This window comes from Lissotriton helveticus, chromosome 8 (genome assembly GCF_964261635.1).
Source record: "Lissotriton helveticus chromosome 8, aLisHel1.1, whole genome shotgun sequence".
NCBI lineage: Eukaryota > Metazoa > Chordata > Amphibia > Caudata > Salamandridae > Lissotriton > Lissotriton helveticus.
Window position 1 is genome coordinate 15978238 of NC_136069.1, and position 19946 is coordinate 15998183.

Sequence of the window (19946 nt, forward strand, 5' to 3'; positions counted from 1 at the left end):
ACAGAGGGTGACAGTAATGAACCAGAGGGTGCTGCGATGAACCAGAGGGCAGCAGTGATGAACCAGAGGGTGATATGATGAACCAGAGGGTGACAATGATGAACCAGAGGGTGACCGTGATGAACCAGAGGGTGACAGTGGTGAACAAGAGGGTGGCAGTGGTGAACCAGAGGGTGGCAGTAGCTGTGGAGAGCAGCCTTCAGGCTTAGTCCAGAAGGAGTGTAAAGTAGCTTGTTTTACCAGAATGCAATCTTCTAGTAGAGATTAAGTGAAAAAGAACCATACAATGTATTCATAAAAATATGTATTTATTATAATATACTCTCTAACACATAGAAATATCTCCTACCCGGAGATATGTAAAATGCACAAAATACTTTAGCAAAGAAAAATAGTAAATAGCACGAAAACACAGTGGACCTGGGGGAGACCAAGCCATATACTAAGAAAGAGGTATAGGAACTATGACTCGGGTCAAGACAAGGTCGAGAGGAGGTAGAAGAGCAGGGGACTTAAGGAACCACCCAAGGTGAGTAGATAAGGACCATGCGGAGGGCGTGTGCAGTGTGGGAACACGACCGCATTCTCCGTACAACTCTACGTGTAAGTCGCAAATGGATGTTTAAAGATTAAGGACCCTTCCCATTGGACCCTGAAGAAACCCTGGGGAAGACAGAAAGTTGGAGGGCTGCCCCACCAGTTGATACCTTAGCACCCACGTTACCTACACCAGGGAAGCCGGGTGCATACGTGTGAAGTGGTGTCAGAAACGGCTGTCGAACCAAATTAAGGAAAGTGCCGCTACTGAAGAAGGAGAAAGTGTCCGGTGGAAACCAAAGGTGGAGTCCAGGTGAGAGGTACCTGAAAGCAGAGGGGACAGAGTCTATGTCACTCAGGAGTGACCAGGAGACTTGGAAGATGAATGCCCTCCAATGCCGGGTTTTGCAGGATAGACGAAGATGGCTTTGACTCTGCAGCTGTGAGGACTAGGCGACGCTGAAAAGGCCCAGTAGCCATGCACGAGCTGTCCCATGAAGGATGTGAGTGCTGGAAGGTCGGTGTCCGGCAGGATCACCAACAAGCCTTGGCAAATACAACCAACGCAGGAATTGAAGAAGGAGCAATGTAGGGACCAGCAAGGTCCTGGGGACTCACCAAAAGCAGGAGAGTCAGGGCAGGCCCGAGCAAACAGTGGAGCCCAGGAAAAGCAAAGGTGACCCTCAAATGGACCCACAGGCCGGAGGCACTGGAGTCACGAGAGGACCTCAGGCAGCTCACCAAAAGATGCAGGCCACGAGGCACACGATGCGGTGTGGCTGAAGATTCTGATCATTGGAGGCACTCGAGGTTGGGGCTACTTGGAGCCCGAAGATCTTCTTGGAAAGAAGTCAACACGCCTTTGCAACTGCAAGTTGATGCAATGCATAGAGTATTGCAATCCCCATGAGGGATACTGGCCTCAAACTTGGTGAGGCAGGGCAGGCCTCGGGAGCTGTGGAAAACCACCACCTGTGTTGCAGAACCTTTCGGAGTCAGGAGGAGCTCAGGATCAGCAGACCGGTCGACTTATTTGTGGTGCCTGCGAATGCAGAGGAGTGACTCATGGCAGATTTCTTCAAGTGTCTTTGATGCTGCACAGGCCTTGGAAGGTTCCTGTATGACGCACAGGCACATACGATGCAGCAGACTGGAAGGGAGAGGAAGTCAGACCCAGACAAAGTCCAGCGAAGTCCAGAGTGCCCAGACGGTAGAAGAGCAGTGGTGTCTGATATGAATCTTATCCCACGACGAATCTAGGGACCTACACCCAGGTAAGCCCTTAAGTACCCTGGGGAAAGTGTTGGGAAGATTCAGGGTACCCTCCCTGGACAGGGGGGAGGTTACTCCCAAGTCCTTTGTCCAGTTTCACGTCAGAGCGGGAACCCACGGCTCCCAGGACTGGTTTGGACTGGACTATGCACTGGGACACCAAATGTGCCCCTCATGCAGACTGAGTGGTGCTGGCAAGCACACCCACCCCATCCCAATACACTAAATCCTGTCCGGGAGGTGGACACACCTCCCTGTGACAGAATGCCTATTGTTCTGCCTTCCCCTGCTCGAGCTTGGCTCAGCAGCAGGAGGGCAGAATCATGTCTCTGATTGACAGCAGCCATGTCGTGCTGTCCAGGTCAAGAAGGCTTGTACCGGGAACACCGAGAGCTTTTGGATTTGTTGCAGCCAGTTTTGAGATGGTCATCACGTCATTACGAGGTGCCCCTCTATAAGGTATATAGCTGCTTCACTTAAAACCCGGGAGAATGGACTCCGTAGGCTGTAGGGGTGTCCTGCTCATGCAGGTGCAACCTCTCACTTGGAACCAAACACCCTGCCTTCAGGATTGCAAAGGCCTGCTATAGGGGTGTCTTTTAGATTGTAAGTGCAGTGAGTCTAGTTATAGGAAACCTATATCTTTCGTAAGTGGTGCTAGCACCAGTTCACACAGGCTGCAATGGCAGGCCTGCAGTTACAGTTTGAATGGTCTCCCATGGGTGGCGGCTTCATCCCATGGGGGATCTCTGGGGTAACTATGCCCTGGGTACCCGAGTACCATATACTAGGGACTGACAAGGGAACCCCAGTAGCCAATCTGGAATGTACCTAAGTACCGAACATACCAATTTAGGGAGAAAGCAGAGAGACTGGGGTCCCGATTATCAGGATCCCAGTCAAACTAGTCAATAACAGCTTAGTACGAGGCAAAAAGTCGGGGTAACCATAGAAGCAGATCCTACTTTCCTACATAGGTTGATGGAGCTCTGTCGGTGTTGAGCGGATGGGGCGGAAATCATGAGATGTGTCGGAGCCTGCGTGTTGGGAGGATGGAGCAAGGACCATGAGGTGGTTTCTGGGCCTGTCGGCATCGGCTAGATGGATCGAAGACAATGAGATGGTGGGAGAGCCCGATAATGTTGAGTATGTGGAGCGCGCTACCATGAGGTGGCATCAGAGCAAGTGGTCGTTGAGTATATACAGCTGTTAATATGAGATAGTGTCAGCGACTGTGAGTGTTGAGTAGATGGAGTGGGAATCATGAGATGGCGTAAGACCCTGCAAGATTGGTGGGTGGAGCGCAGACCATGAGATGGTGTCATGGTCTGTGGTCATTGAGTGGATGGAGCGGAGACAATGCAATGGTATTAGAGACTTTCATTGTTGAGTAGATGGGTCGCTCTACTATCAGGATGCGCCAGAGTGAGTAGATTGAGTGGATATCATGAGATAAGATGGTGCCAGAGCCTGTGAGTGTTGAGTAGATGGATCACTCCATCTTAAGATGGTGCCAGAGCCTGTGGGTGTTGAGTAGATGGACCACTCCATCTCAAGATGGTGCCAGAGCCTGTGAGTGTTGAGTAGATGGACCACTCCATCTCAAGATGGTGCCAGAGCCTGTGAGTGTTGAGTAGATGGACCACTCCATCTCAAGATGGTGCCAGAGCCTGTGGGTGTTGAGTAGATGGATCACTCCATCTCAAGATGGTGCCAGAGCCTGTGGGTGTTGAGTAGATGGATCACTCCATCTCGAGATGGTCCCAGAGCCTGTGGGTGTTGAGTAGATGGATCACTCCATCTCAAGATGGTGCCAGAGCCTGTGGGTGTTGAGTAGATGGACCACTCCATCTCAAGATGGTGCCAGAGCCTGTGGGTGTTGAGTAGATGGATCACTCCATCTCAAGATGGTGCCAGAGCCTGTGAGTGTTGAGTAGATGGACCACTCCATCTCAAGATGGTGCCAGAGCCTGTGGGTGTTGAGTAGATGGATCACTCCATCTTAAGATGGTGCCAGAGCCTGTGGGTGTTGAGTAGATGGATCACTCCATCTTAAGATGGTGCCAGAGCTTGTGGGTGTTGAGTAGATGGATCACTCCATCTCAAGATGGTGTCAGAGCCTGTGGGTGTTGAGTAGATGGATCACTCCATCTCAAGATGGTGCCAGAGCCTGTGGGTGTTGAGTAGATGGATCACTCCATCTTAAGATGGTGCCAGAGCCTGTGAGTGTTGAGTAGATGGATCACTCCATCTCGAGATGGTCCCAGAGCCTGTGGGTGTTGAGTAGATGGATCACTCCATCTCAAGATGGTGCCAGAGCCTATGGGTGTTCATCAGATGGATCACTCCATCTCAAGATGGTGCCAGAGCCTGTGGGTGTTGAGTAGATGGATCACTCCATCTCAAGATGGTGCCAGAGCCTGTGGGTGTTGAGTAGATGGATCACTCCATCTCAAGATGGTGCCAGAGCCTGTGGGTGTTGAGTAGATGGATCACTCCATCTCGAGATGGTCCCAGAGCCTGTGGGTGTTGAGTAGATGGATCACTCCATCTCAAGATGGTGCCAGAGCGTGTGGGTGTTGAGTAGATGGATCACTCCATCTCAAGATGGTGCCAGAGCCTGTGGGTGTTGAGTAGATGGATCACTCCATCTCAAGATGGTGCCAGAGCGTGTGGGTGTTGAGTAGATGGATCACTCCATCTCAAGATGGTGCCAGAGCGTGTGGGTGTTGAGTAGATGGATCACTCCATCTCAAGATGGTGCCAGAGCCTGTGGGTGTTGAGTAGATGGATCCCTCCATCTCAAGATGGTGCCAGAGCCTGTGGGTGTTGAGTAGATGGATCACTCCATCTCGAGATGGTGCCAGAGCCTGTGGGTGTTGAGTAGATGGATCACTCCATCTCAAGATGGTGCCAGAGCCTGTGGGTGTTGAGTAGATGGATCACTCCATCTCGAGATGGTGCCAGAGCCTGTGAGTGTTGAGTAGATGGATCACTCCATCTCGAGATGGTTCCAGAGCCTGTGGGTGTTGAGTAGATGGATCACTCCATCTCAAGATGGTCCCAGAGCCGGTGGGTGTTCATCAGATGGAGTGCCCTGCTACAAGATGTTGTAGGAGGGTGTGAGTGAGTAGGATGGATCACTCCCTCAGAAGCTGAGGGACCTTGAGAATTTCCTCAATTTTAATCCAATCCAAGGTGTTTTAATCGGAAATGGGAGGCAGATTGGTGTTTCAGTGTCAGAAGATCCTGTATGATAACGCGACGGATTGTCAGCCCTTCTCTTATGCCGTCTTGTCTTCTTTCCCTTAACTCCATGTCTTTTTCTTGTGTAGGTGCGTCCACCCCAAGAAAATCTGAAACCAACTCAGCACCAACTCTACCTCCTGCGGCTCAGCCCTGCCTATGATCTTCTCTTGTGAACAACATCGCCTCCAGTGGACCCATCTTCTGCCTCTTCTTCTATTGATGATAACTTCCCCTTCTGCACCATCATCACCTCCTCTGGACACTGGTCGCGGTGACACCACCTACCTCTGACCTCGTGTTGTGCATCACCATCATCTCCTGCCTTCACTCCTCTCTAGGGACCTTGGCGTGAGTAGGCGTTCTCTCCGGAGCTTGGCAGCCACGTCTCCTCTGTGCTCTGGGACCCCTGAAGAAGAATACTCAAGTAAAGCTCTGGTGTGATCTGTGCAAGCCCAGGAGTCCGTCCGCCCTTCTCATCTTCACCTCTAGCGTCCATGGCCGCGCTGCCCCCTGGAATCCAATGCATTACCCTCTTCTCCAGAGACCAGTGGTGAGTCCCGGATGTTATTAATAATTGCTTTTCATTTAATGATGCTGAGATACTGCTTTTCCAGTTTTTAATGCATTTAAAGTTTCTGTGGGGACAGTTGATCTTCATATAGAACAAGTGGTCACCCTCCGCGCTGTTCACTAAGCCCAGCTGAAGGCCATGGACTTTATATTACTGCCTGAAACGTGTCATCAAAGTAAAGTGGCTAAATGATTCCATGTCACAGGGTTATACCATGCCTTAAGCCCTGGGTTTTAATTTAACAAATACCCCATTCTGGGAGCTGAAACCTGTGTCCAGTTCAATTAACCGCTTTGAGCTGCAGTACTAGATTACATTTGAATCAAATTATAAATGGAAGGGTGCACCCGGAAATATTTAATCCAAAAATCCTCAATTGTGTTTAAAGATGTTTTTATCCTTCCTTTAATTCATATCCATAAAAGCATTTTTCCATACATAAGAACATCCAGCCAACACGTTTCATCCATGGCGACGAGCATGCATTCGGAGATTGATACGAACCAAGGTATCATCCGAGAGATACTATTTCCGAGTATATTATTGGACAGGACGAATATGCCCTTTGGTGGACTCTACTCAAGATCATGAGGTTCATCTAAAACTCACCTGATGTAATTTATGAATTTCTTGGACTGATTTTTAAGAAATCTCCGCACTGGGAGTACAAAGAATGTGAATACAGTTGAGCCCTGATGAAGTTCAAGACCTTTTTGAACGAAACATGTTGGCTTGATGTTTTTATGGATGGAAAAATGCTTTTATGGACATGAATTAAAGGAAGAATAAAAACATCTTTAGACTAGGCCTGGGCGGTGAACTTCGCTCTGTTCGCGGAGTTTTCTGTACTCCACGGAGCTCGCAAAGTACGGAAAACTCTGCTTCGCGATGTGCAGCGGAGTTTTTTCCCCCGCTCATGAACGCAAACGATAAATGCGCGAGCTGCCGCTCGGGTAGAATTTCTACCTGAGCTGCAGGAAATAAAATTTCTGCTGGGCAGTGGTTCCTAATGACGGCAGGTGACGGAAAAGAAGTGCACGCGGCCATAACTGATTGGAACATTGTATGAGGTGCGGCTATTTGAGTCCAACGTTCGTGGCGTTTGTTTGCGTATACTGGATTACATTTATTTGTAAAAGGAAAGCTCTGGAGCATTGTTTTCCCGGTGATGGATTCATTGAGTGACGCACTGTGTATTCGTGCCTGGGGGGTGTTCCTTCCAGGTAGTTTGTATTTCACTCATTGGAGAGGCCGGCATGCTTGCTTGATTGTACACCAGTGTAGTGGGATATTATTCACCTGCATGGGGGTTGGGGGGGGTTGAATGAGAACTAAAGAAATCCTACGTTTACATTTGAAACCCGGTCTAAGGCGCCTTCATCGGCTTCCCGTTAGGAAGCCGACCCATTTTAAAATCCTCTGCTTAGCCCATAAGAGCCTGTGTACATGCGAGGACAGTGTCTCTGCACCCGTGTACATGCGAGGACGGTGTCCCTGCACCCTTGTACATGCGAGGACAGTGTCTCTGCACCTGTGTACATGCGAGGACGGTGTCCCTGCACCCGTGTACATGCGAGGACGGTGTCTCTGCACCCGTGTACATGCGAGGACAGTGTCTCTGCACCCGTGTACATGCGAGGACAGTGTCTCTGCACCCGTGTACATGCGAGGACGGTGTCCCTGCACCCGTGTACATGCGAGGACGGTGTCTCTGCACCCGTCTACATGCGAGGACGGTGTCCCTGCACCCGTGTACATGCGAGGACGGTGTCTCTGCACCCGTGTTCATGCAAGGACGGTGTCCCTGCACCCGTGTACATGCGAGGACGGTGTCCCTGCACCCGTGTACATGCGAGGACGGTGTCCCTGCACCCGTGTACATGCGAGGATGGTGTCCCTGCACCCGTGTACATGCGAGGACGGTGTCCCTGCACCCGTGTACATGCGAGGAGGGTGTCCCTGCACCCGTGTACATGCGAGGACGGTGTCTCTGCACCCGTGTGCATGCGAGGACGGTGTCTGTGCACCCGTGTGCATGCGAGGACGATGTCTCTGCACCCGTGTGCATGCGAGGACGGTGTCTCTGCACCCGTGTGCATGCGAGGACGGTGTCTCTGCACCCGTGTACATGCGAGGACGGTGTCTCTGCACCCGTGTGCATGCGAGGACGGTGTCTCTGCACCCGTCTACATGCGAGGACGGTGTCCCTGCACCCGTGTACATGCGAGGACGGTGTCTCTGCACCCGTGTTCATGCAAGGACGGTGTCCCTGCACCCGTGTACATGCGAGGAGGGTGTCTCTGCACCCGTGTTCATGCAAGGACGGTGTCTCTGCACCCGTGTGCATGCGAGGACGGTGTCTGTGCACCCGTGTGCATGCGAGGACGGTGTCTCTGCACCCGTGTGCATGCGAGGACGGTGTCTCTGCACCCGTGTGCATGCGAGGACGGTGTCTCTGTACCCGTGTGCATGCGAGGACGGTGTCTCTGCACCCGTCTACATGCGAGGACGGTGTCCCTGCACCCGTGTGCATGCGAGGACGGTGTCTCTGCACCCGTGTGCATGCGAGGACGGTGTCCCTGCACCCGTGTACATGCGAGGACGGTGTCTCTGCACCCGTGTTCATGCAAGGACGGTGCCCCTGCACCCGTGTACATGCGAGGAGGGTGTCCCTGCACCCGTGTACATGCGAGGACGGTGTCTCTGCACCCGTGTGCATGCGAGGACGGTGTCTGTGCACCCGTGTGCATGCGAGGACGGTGTCTCTGCACCCGTGTGCATGCGAGGACTGTGTCTCTGCACCCGTGTGCATGCGAGGACGGTGTCTCTGCACCCGTGTGCATGCGAGGACTGTGTCTCTGCACCCGTGTGCATGCGAGGACGGTGTCTCTGCACCCGTGTGCATGCGAGGTCGGTGTCCCTGCACCCGTGTACATGCGAGGACGGTGTCCCTGCACCCGTGTACATGCGAGGACGGTGTCCCTGCACCCGTGTACATGCGAGGATGGTGTCCCTGCACCCGTGTACATGCGCGGACGGTGTCCCTGCACCCGTGTACATGCGCGGCCGGTGTCTCTGCCCCTGTTTACATGTGAGGACAGTGTCTCTGCACCCGTGTACATGCGCGGACGGTGTCCCTGCACCCGTGTACATGCGAGGACAGTGTCTCTGCACCCGTGTGCATGGGAGGACGGTGTCCCTGCACCGTGTGCATGCGAGGACGGTGTCCCTGCACCCATGTGCATGGGAGGACGGTGTCCCTGCACCGTGCACATGCGAGGACGGTGTCTCTGCACCCGTGTGCATGGGAGGACGGTGTCCCTGCACCGTGCACATGCGAGGACGGTGTCTCTGCACCCGTGTACATGCGAGGACGGTGTCTCTGCACCCGTGTACATGCGAGGACAGTGTCTCTGCACCCGTGTGCATGCGAGGACGGTGTCCCTGCACCCGTGTGCATGCGAGGACGGTGTCCCTGCACCCGTGTACATGCGAGGACGGTGTCTCTGCACCCGTCTACATGCGAGGACGGTGTCTCTGCACCCGTGTGCACGCGAGGTCGGTGTCTCTGCACCCGTGTGCATGCGAGGTCGGTGTTCCTGCACCCGTGTACATGCGAGGACAGTGTCTCTGCACCCGTGTGCATGCGAGGACGGTGTCCCTGCACCCGTGTACATGCGAGGACGGTGTCTCTGCACCCGTCTACATGCGAGGACGGTGTCTCTGCACCCGTGTGCATGCGAGGACGGTGTCCCTGCACCCGTGTGCATGCGAGGACGGTGTCCCTGCACCCGTGTACATGCGAGGACGGTGTCTCTGCACCCGTCTACATGCGAGGACGGTGTCTCTGCACCCATGTGCATGCGAGGACGGTGTCTCTGCACCTGTGTGCATGCGAGGTCGGTGTTCCTGCACCCGTGTACATGCGAGGACGGTGTCTCTGCACCCGTGTGCATGCGAGGTCGGTGTTCCTGCACCCGTGTGCATGCGAGGACGGTGTCTCTGCACCCGTGTACATGCGAGGATGGTGTCTCTGCACCCGTGTACATGCGAGGACGGTGTCTCTGCATCCGTGTACATGCGAGGACGGTGTCTCTGCACCCGTGTACATGCGAGGATGGTGTCTCTGCACCCGTGTGCATGCGAGGACGGTGTCTCTGCACCCGTGTGCATGCGAGGACGGTGTCTCTGCACCCGTATGCATGCGAGGTCGGTGTTCCTGCACCCATGTGCATGCAAGGACGGTGTCTCTGCACCCGTGTGCATGCGAGGTCGGTGTTCCTGCACCCGTGTACATGCGAGGACGGTGTCTCTGCACCAGTGTGCATGCGAGGTCGGTGTTCCTGCACCCGTGTGCATGCAAGGACGGTGTCTCTGCACCCGTGTGCATGCGAGGTCGGTGTTCCTGCACCCGTGTGCATGCGAGGACGGTGTCTCTGCACCCGTGTGCATGCGAGGTCGGTGTCCCTGCACCCGTGTACATGCGAGGACGGTGTCCCTGCACCCGTGTACATGCGAGGACGGTGTCCCTGCACCCGTGTACATGCGAGGACGGTGTCCCTGCACCCGGTACATGCGAGGACGGTGTCGCTGCACCCGTGTACATGCGAGGACGGTGTCGCTGCACCCGTGTACATGCGAGGACGGTGTCCCTGCACCCGTGTACATGCGAGGATGGTGTCCCTGCACCCGTGTACATGCGCGGACGGTGTCCCTGCACCCGTGTGCATGCGAGGACGGTGTCTCCGCACCCGTGTGCATGCGAGGACAGTGTCCCTGCACCCGTGTACATGCGAGGACTGCGTCCCTGCACCCGTGTACATGCGCGGACCGTGTCTCTGCCCCTGTGTACATGTGAGGACAGTGTCTCTGCACCCGTGTACATGCGCGGACGGTGTCCCTGCACCCGTGTACATGCGCAGACGGTGTCCCTGCCCCTGTGTACATGTGAGGACGGTGTCCCTGCACCCTTGTGCATGCGCGGACGGTGTCTCTGCCCCTGTGTACATGTGAGGACAGTGTCTCTGCACCCGTGTACATGCGAGGACGGTGTCGCTGCACCCGTGTACATGCGAGGACGGTGTCCCTGCACCCGTGTACATGCGAGGATGGTGTCCCTGCACTCGTGTACATGCGCGGACGGTGTCTCTGCCCCTGTGTACATGTGAGGACAGTGTCTCTGCACCCGTGTACATGTGAGGACGGTGTCCCTGCACCCTTGTGCATGAGCGGACGGTGTCCCTGCACCCGTGTACATGCGCGGATGGTGTCCCTGCCCCTGTGTACATGTGAGGACGGTGTCCCTGCACCCGTGTACATGCGCGGACGGTGTCCCTGCACCCGTGTACATGCGCGGACGGTGTCCCTGCCCCTGTGTACATGTGAGGACGGTGTCCCTGCACCCTTGTGCATGCGCGGACGGTGTCTCTGCCCCTGTGTACATGTGAGGACGGTGTCCCTGCACCCGTGTACATGCGCGGACGGTGTCCCTGCACACGTGTACATGCGCGGACGGTGTCCCTGCACCCGTGTACATGCGCGGACGGTGTCTCTGCACCGTGCACATGCGAGGACGGTGTCTCTGCACCCGTGTACATGCGAGGACGGTGTCTCTGCACCCATGTGCATGGGAGGACGGTGTCCCTGCACCGTGTGCATGCGAGGACGGTGTCCCTGCACCCATGTGCATGGGAGGACGGTGTCCCTGCACCGTGCACATGCGAGGACGGTGTCTCTGCACCCGTGTACATGCGAGGACGGTGTCTCTGCACCCATGTGCATGGGAGGACGGTGTCCCTGCACCGTGCACATGCGAGGACGGTGTCTCTGCACCCGTGTACATGCGAGGACGGTGTCTCTGCACCCGTGTACATGCGAGGACAGTGTCTCTGCACCCGTGTGCATGTGAGGACGGTGTCCCTGCACCCGTGTGCATGCGAGGACGGTGTCCCTGCACCCGTGTACATGCGAGGACGGTGTCTCTGCACCCGTCTACATGCGAGGACGGTGTCTCTGCACCCGTGTGCACGCGAGGTCGGTGTCTCTGCACCCGTGTGCATGCGAGGTCGGTGTTCCTGCACCCGTGTACATGCGAGGACAGTGTCTCTGCACCCGTGTGCATGCGAGGACGGTGTCCCTGCACCCGTGTACATGCGAGGACGGTGTCTCTGCACCCGTCTACATGCGAGGACGGTGTCTCTGCACCCGTGTGCATGCGAGGACGGTGTCTCTGCACCTGTGTGCATGCGAGGTCGGTGTTCCTGCACCCGTGTGCATGCGAGGACGGTGTCTCTGCACCCGTGTGCATGCGAGGTCGGTGTTCCTGCACCTGTGTGGATGCGAGGACGGTGTCTCTGCACCTGTGTGCATGCGAGGACGGTGTCTCTGTACCCGTGTGCATGCGAGGTCGGTGTTCCTGCACCCGTGTGCATGCGAGGACGGTGTCTCTGCACCCGTGTGCATGCGAGGTCGGTTTTCCTGCACCCGTGTACATGCGAGGACGGTGTCTCTGCACCCGTGTGCATGCGAGGTCGGTGTTCCTGCACCCGTGTGCATGCGAGGACGGTGTCTCTGCACCCGTGTGCATGCGAGGTCGGTGTTCCTGCACCTGTGTGGATGCGAGGACGGTGTCTCTGCACCCGTGTACATGCGAGGACGGTGTCTCTGCATCCGTGTACATGCGAGGACGGTGTCTCTGCACCCGTGCACATGCGAGGACAGTGTCTCTGCACCCGTGTGCATGCGAGGTCGGTGTTCCAGCACCCGTGTGCATGCGAGGACGGTGTCTCTGCACCCGTGTGCATGCGAGGACAGTGTCTCTGCACCCGTGTACATGCGAGGACGGTGTCTTTGCATCCGTGTACATGCTGTTGAAAATTAGTACGTTTTGGTGAACATTATCTGCGCCATCTTGCCTCTTCCCCTGATGCCACACTTTTGTCGTGCGCGCCCGCCATTTTCTAAGATGCCCCGATCAGAACGAACCCTTTTGCATGCCGCTGGCCCCTGACATAGCCCTTCGCCTGCACGCTATCCACCCCCTGCTTGCACCTGCCTTGAGTCATAAACCCCTCTTCGGCGCTGCTCTGCCCCAGGCCCTCATCCTGTTCCCAGCGCGACACCTCCCTGCTTTCCTTTCATGATCTCCGGCCCTTAGATGCAAAACCCTTTTTCCCCGTGTGCCCATTTTGTCCTCCCCGTTCCCAAGCCGACACCCAGCTTTGCCGATACCATCCTTGCCCCTCCCCGTACAATAGAAAGCTTCCCCCATCAAAGAATCCCCGGGTTGATCAAAGCCCCCACCCCATGAGATCCGATCAAACCCCCACATTCCGTGAATCGGCGGATTATCCAGCTGCGCGATGCTCATCACCTGTTGTGACTAGGGTGGGGACTTCAACTGTAAATGTGTGTGGGAACGGGCCCAAAGGGGAGTTCCGAGAATGTCTTTTCCGTACATCAAAGCTTTAACATGTATGTGTAATCTACAATAAAGTCATAAATGTGTGTATAAGAGGCCAGGCCTCAGGAATACAGTTAGAGCACCTCAGAACGATACCTTCTGTCCGTTTCGTTGTGTTCTCCTCCGGAGAGAATAAAAACCCTTGTTTCCTGCTTTCCAGTCTCCAGCGCCTGCCTCTTCATTGATTTAAATAACTAGAGGGTCACAGAGGCAATACTGCCGGGCAAATATCGATTGTCCCTGACCCGATTGAACTTTTTACAATTGGCGTCCCAAGCGTGGGGCCCATCAGCGACTCGTGGATCCAGTGGGAGAGGTCCCGACGACAGAGTGAACGACTGCAACGATCGGGAGAGCTCTTGCCCAATAGACCCTCGTCTGGCAGCCGATCATCCGAACTTCACTAGTTCCGAACAGACCTCTCTCGAGTGATCTACGGTCCTGACTGGGAACCATCAGGAGTGCCGTGAGAAATACGAGAAAAAGAGGACGATCGGGCGCTGGATTCGGAAGACAAGAAACTGTCCATGCGGTCCGGGTAAGGTCGTGTTACCACGACAAGTTGCGAAAAATTTGCTTGATTGTTTGTTTGTTCAAAAATACTAGTATTGCTCTGTTTATTTTTATTTGGAGATTCACTGTCTGCAAACGGAGAAACAACAGGCTCTCTCTCTCTTTGCAAACAGTGGAGGATAGGTAGGGTAGCAGCCGTGCTTATTTTTTTCTCCCCCACTCAATAATTGCTTGAAACTGAACTGTTGTTCGCAAACTATTGTTTCCTGGAGATTCCCTGTCTGCAAGCAGGGAAGAGACCACCCTTTTTGCAGATAGTGAAAAGGGTAGGTAACGCAGATCTTTGCGGACCTACTCATTCTCCCCATTGTTATTTATTGGTCGTTTGGTTTTATATTTTTTTTGATCCATGAGGTATTCACTGCCTGCAAACAACATTGAATAGAAATATTCTGTACGGTCTTTGCACCTAGTGATAAGATAGGCAGTGCTGACTTTTTAGTCCCTCGTTACGAGCCGTCATGTCTGTCTTCTCCCCACTGATAAATAGCCTGTTTAGTCCGGACCGCGTATTAGAGGTGGACCATATAGCTCCATTAGAAGGCACCCCTAATAAGGACATGTTCATAAACTATGGGTTAGTCACCATAGCCTATAATAAATTATGGCACAGGTATACCGAAGAGAGTCAAGACAAACAGTGGCCACTGGCAGGATCCTTTGACCTTGATAAAATAGAAACGTTAGAAATAGCCCTTCGAAATAATAAGACAACGCCGATTATGCTCGACAGTCTCGGTATGTGGCGCAGAGAGGCTACGAAACGACAGAGAAAAGACGAGGATAAACCAAGTAGGGAAATATACCGACAGGACAACCCCAGGACACCGCTACCCACAACTTATCCCCCGACACTATGCAAAGGACGACCAGACTTAGGGTCAGACCAATGCGCTTTTTGTAGGTATGTCGGACACTGGAAAGCCCAATGCCCGACTCTACTGAGCGTGAGTAAAGGCAAAGGGCCGACAAGAACGACAGACCGACAGTACGAGAAAAGGCGCGAGACAAAGAAGAACCCGACTTACATAGACAGACCAGACAGAACCACCACGTTTGATTATGCCCGATGGCACAGATTTCGCCAGGAAAATCTCAGCGGCATGCTCACGTTCTCCTAGGTCGGGCAATGTCAAGACGGGAACCCAGCCTCGTTTAAAAATTCACAGACGGAAAGAGATAATTATGACCAATAACTGTTTTTATATTTGTCTTGGGTCTTTGTATGTCGTACTTGTACTGTCCCCTGTCTGAGTTTGTGTGTATGTAATGTGCAAATCTGCGTCATCCCTCTACACGTGTTTCCGTGTTACTCGACCTCTGTTAGCAGAAACTTAGCATAAAAGCAACCTGGAAAGAAAGAAATGGTGAAACAAAATCCGTAGACCATTAATGAACTTGAACTTTTAATTTAACACAACAAACAAGGAATAATAACGATAAACTGTAGAAAATGAAAGTCAAACAGAACATTCGCCCCCCCCCCCATTCTGGAACCTTCCAAAGTAGGGCAGGGTTACGGCTACGCCCAACCAACGGCAACCCATATAAGGCGAGCCCGGCCGCCAACTCTTGGTCAGGAAATCTTAACGTATGGGGGAGCCGGAGGAGAGGCAGGAGCCCGCAGCCTGGGCATTTGCAGGTAGTCCCGCCACATGTCTCCTTGGCCGGCCGCAACGGGCCTGGAAAGACTAAGGTAGTCCCGCCACATGTCCAGAGGAGAACGAGGCACCTCTTCCTTTTCTCTTCCGTCACAGCCGCAGCAGTCCTGGACGGCGGGATGTCCTGCACGTACCTCCACAACAATTTGTCCAAGTTGGGCTGGGAGGGAGAGGCGACGCGGACGAGCCTCTCCCACCTCCACCGGTAGGAGGTTTCCCAGCCCCCAGCCCGATGCCGAACACCCCCAGTCAGGCGATGGTGCCAATACTTCCACAGCACCGAACGTACAATGGTGGCACCCCAGTACTTGCGCAGCACCGAACGTACAATGGTGGCACTTGGGGAACACCGGATGTGGAGAGGCCTTCATGCGGGGCGATGAAAAGGAGCGGCATGGAGTACACCGGGAGAAGGAGACGAGGCGAACGAGTCTCCCTTGCCCCCAGGTGGGGGCATCACAGCCGCACCCCAGCCGAACGTCCCGCTTTCACAAAACAGGGACCTCTTCCTTTCACTCCGAAGGGTCTCTTCCACTCTTGCAAACTCGACGAGAGTGGCCCCGGTAGGGCCTCAAAATGGCGTCTGGGTCCGCTGGAAGGTGGGCCCCGGCCACTAGAGTAACTTTGACCAGCAATATAACTCGAACATTTGCCCTCTGGAGCACGAGCCCCCATCTCCGACAGCATCTCCGCAGCCTTGAAGATCCTACAAGGGTCCCCGGCGGAACCTTCGGCCTTTGCAGGTTTCCGGTAAGGGACGGCTGCCTTGATCGCCAACGAAACAAACATGACATTGCCACACCTTCTGTTAGCATGAATTCTAGAACTGCCGAAAGGGACTCTGGTCCAAACTGCCAGTAATGGAAACATTTCCCCCTGATGCTGCTTCCGGACTGAGCCGGCCCCGCCCAAAATGGCGCTGGTATCAATCGGAACTTACGAACACCTCGTGGTGTTCCTTCGCACTAATATAAACTTGATGTTCTGAGATTTTATATGATCCTTTGTACACTTGGCTAGAAAAGACAAGGAGAACTTACTCGACGAACAGTATGAAAAGATCCCCGTTACAAATGTTGATTACGAATGTACAATGTATTATATTTTTATAACTGATGTAAACCCCATTTACGACGCACACGTACGGTATGCATATAGGAAATCTGATTACAACTGTTATGATTATGCTTCTAAATTATGAAAATATATGCCCCCGAACCCCCAGCCAATTAATAGACGTTTTAGTCTCTTACAAATGAATGAGTAAAACTTTCCGATGTTTTTATTGCTGCAAACGACACCCCCCACTGTACGCACTTTAGCCATTGCCACGACCGGCCAAATACGACCGCACCCTCATAATCCATATGCTGAAATGATTTTGCAAAATAAAGTCTTTGAAACTATGGACGGGTATTGCATGCTTTATTTTAAAAAAAATATGGGATGGGTGGGAAAGTTCTTTTCTGTGCACCCTACTCTGCTCTCTCTTTAAGGTTAAAAGAAGATGGTTGCCCAGCCCTGGAGGACGGATCGGATCGACAACACGACACTCCGCCTTCAAGGTACGCGTCTGACTCATGAACTCTCGCGTAGAGGAAGACCTTGACTTCCAAGGATGGGTAAAACGAATGGTGTAAATGAGGGAATGTAAAAGGAGGGTGAAATGAAATAATGTAAATATTATAAAGTACAACGTTCCAAAGTAGCAGGGACCCAAGAACCGAAGAACCTTAGAACGCCACAGCGTTGAAAGAGGTTTAAGGACCCCGATAGTGAGATACATCCTTTGACTAGATACCTCGCACTAGGCACCTCTGGTTTCCTTTTTATGTTTCCCCGCACACGCCCTACATGAACACACTACCCCCCCCCGACTCCAGAAACCATATCCCCGGGGACCCTGCCCCAAGGAGGAAAGACGAGTAAGAGGTAAGTAAAGGACTTATGAATCCATGTATTTGAATGCGCGCGAATGCTGTCTCCCCCACCCCCCCCTTTTTTCCTCCTTCTGCAGGTTACATCAGAGATTACAGCCGAGGTGTGGCGAAGATCTGAAGCCTTGCCACGTCTAATACACGAAGCGGACTAGCGCCGCAAGGTGGTGTCTAAGCACGCCTGCAGACTACTCACGTACCGAACAAACCCGAAAAATTAGCACAACCTGATAAAAAGTGATCACCCTTAAACCAGACCGGACGAATGAACCCATGTCACGTATGATGCGAAACTATGAGGGAATGTGTGTATGTGTGACTGAGGCGTTGGCCCAACTGGTCGAAGGACCGAGAATGCGAGAAAGTGCGACAACATGGTACCTCCTTTCTTCTTTCCTTTTTCTCAAGGCACGTCCCCTCTACCCTGTCTAATGCTCAAACTGCATGATTACAAGATTCTAACGCAGACTCGTGAATGCCCTTTACTGTGTAATGCACTAAATAGCCTTTCTTGAATACACTGCCACCCTCTCTGTAGCACGTGTACTATTTAGCCTGCCGTTGCACTCTCTCTCTCTCTCTCTCCCTCTATTTTTGCACTCCCACTCTTCCGAGTGGTTAGCCCCGAAATTGGCAGACTGCCACCCCTAGCACCCCACCTAATTGGCTTCAAATACCGCCAGTATTTGCACAAAAACTTGTCTTTAATACAATCACCCTGAGACCGCGTCATTACCTCTCCTTTTCCGCTAGAAGTCAATGAACCCAGGTTGGGCCGTAAGGGAAAGGACAGGTAAAACGACAGAGGTTCCCTAATCTGACCCGAAAATAAGGGAACTACATGTCAACGGCTCCTATAGTATAAGACAAGGACCTCAGAATACGCGACCCTCCCCTCCCCGAATTGTCGCAATACCCAAACCGGAAAAGTGACCACCCCCGTTACCTCCCCTGTATATGTCCCTGGTTGTTTCCCATAAAACCCCTGTCCTTCCTAATTAAGTAATCGGGCTGTAAAAGGTTACGTAGGACCCAGAATGATGTTTTACAAGGTTAACAGACTAGTTCAAGGTAAAGAAATCATCGAAATGAACCCCGCAGTAGTTGCAAAACAGGATGCACCGATAGAAAGGAAATGTTTAGCCATGTTCGTCTCTCAGCAAAATACCTGTGTAGTACCATGTTGACGACTCACTGCACCCTTTTGTAAATGTAAAACTCTAGAGAACGGCATATCTTCGCCAGATTTGTCTCACAAGGGTGGGTTACCATCAGATGAACTGCCATGCCTGTAATAAATAATTATGAAGGAAAGTCATAGTAAATCCAACAGAACCCGTCACCGGTCATTCATATGCCAGTTGTGAACACTAAAATAACGGGCATTTTTCATTCTTTGCCTGGAGCTGGGAGAGAAATAGACTTTTTGATTATCTTCATCTGCAAATTTTCTAAAGACTGTCTTTTCAAACTTGTTTAAGGGTACCGCTGTTGGAGGAGAAAAGGACCGGATGTGGGAGCACGAGGCCCGACTGCAGACTAAGGAACACCTGCGACATTAGCCAAGGCGAGACCACGACTGAAAAGAGCTGCAGGACGAGGCACTGTTTTCGACAACATGAGAAGAAAGGGTCGACCTGATGCCCCTGCTCGATGTCCAATGCCTGTCGACAAGTCCCCGCTCTCTGAATTCGGTCACACGCCCGCCTATTTGAAGTCTCTCGTTCCCCTAGTTTGTTCCTAATTTGGCCTTGCTCCATCCCCCTTTCCCTCTGACCTACCCTATGGACTGTTTTGTACGCTCTTCTTCCATCCGAACTTTCTGACAATCACCTCAAAGGACACAGGGCGAAAAGGACCTTTCCGACCAGAAACGCGAGGAAAGGGTCGTGCCCTGCAACGCAGAACTTAGAACAGAGCTGGACTTGTAGCTCCACCGCCGGTGCTCAACAGCGCCAACGAAAGACCACAAAGAACAATGAGAACTCGTAAAACTTCGAACATTTGACATCCTCAATCACCGTTTTTTTATGCCTCATTTCTCTCCCAGCCGCCATTGTATTGATCCTGCTCCAATCCGAATCTGAAATATGTATTAACCTGCCAGTTCACGTTATGATATGTACTTGCTGCTCGCCGTTTTTGTATTACATTCCTATGACTTTCCTGCTGAACAAGTTTATCAAAGTTTATCAAATAGGCCCGCCTCCTGAAAACTAGAAAAGTTAAAATGTATCGTTTACAACTCTTTTTATCTAGGGTTCCTACCATTTTCCTTCTCATGCCCACCACAATAGAACCGAGTAGAAAATGAACCAGCAAGATGTCTTGAATATGTTAAAGGGAGGACTGTTGAAAATTAGTACGTTTTGGTGAACATTATCTGCGCCATCTTGCCTCTTCCCCTGATGCCACACTTTTGTCGTGCGCGCCCGCCATTTTCTAAGATGCCCCGATCAGAACGAACCCTTTTGCATGCCGCTGGCCCCTGACATAGCCCTTCGCCTGCACGCTATCCACCCCCTGCTTGCACCTGCCTTGAGTCATAAACCCCTCTTCGGCGCTGCTCTGCCCCAGGCCCTCATCCTGTTCCCAGCGCGACACCTCCCTGCTTTCCTTTCATGATCTCCGGCCCTTAGATGCAAAACCCTTTTTCCCCGTGTGCCCGTTTTGTCCTCCCCGTT

The 19946-nt window shown here is 52.9% G+C and overlaps 1 protein-coding gene across 1 annotated transcript in view; it reads left to right on the top strand.

Annotated features, from left to right (window-relative positions):
• Nucleotides 1–19946, top strand: part of SLC37A1 (solute carrier family 37 member 1) — a 273159-nt gene that overhangs the window by 51931 nt on the left and 201282 nt on the right. The window contains exon 2 of the mRNA XM_078656374.1: nucleotides 5145–5608. Coding sequence (XP_078512500.1) covers nucleotides 5553–5608 — 56 coding nt within the window. The 5' untranslated portion in view covers nucleotides 5145–5552. The remainder of the gene's footprint in view (nucleotides 1–5144; nucleotides 5609–19946) is intronic.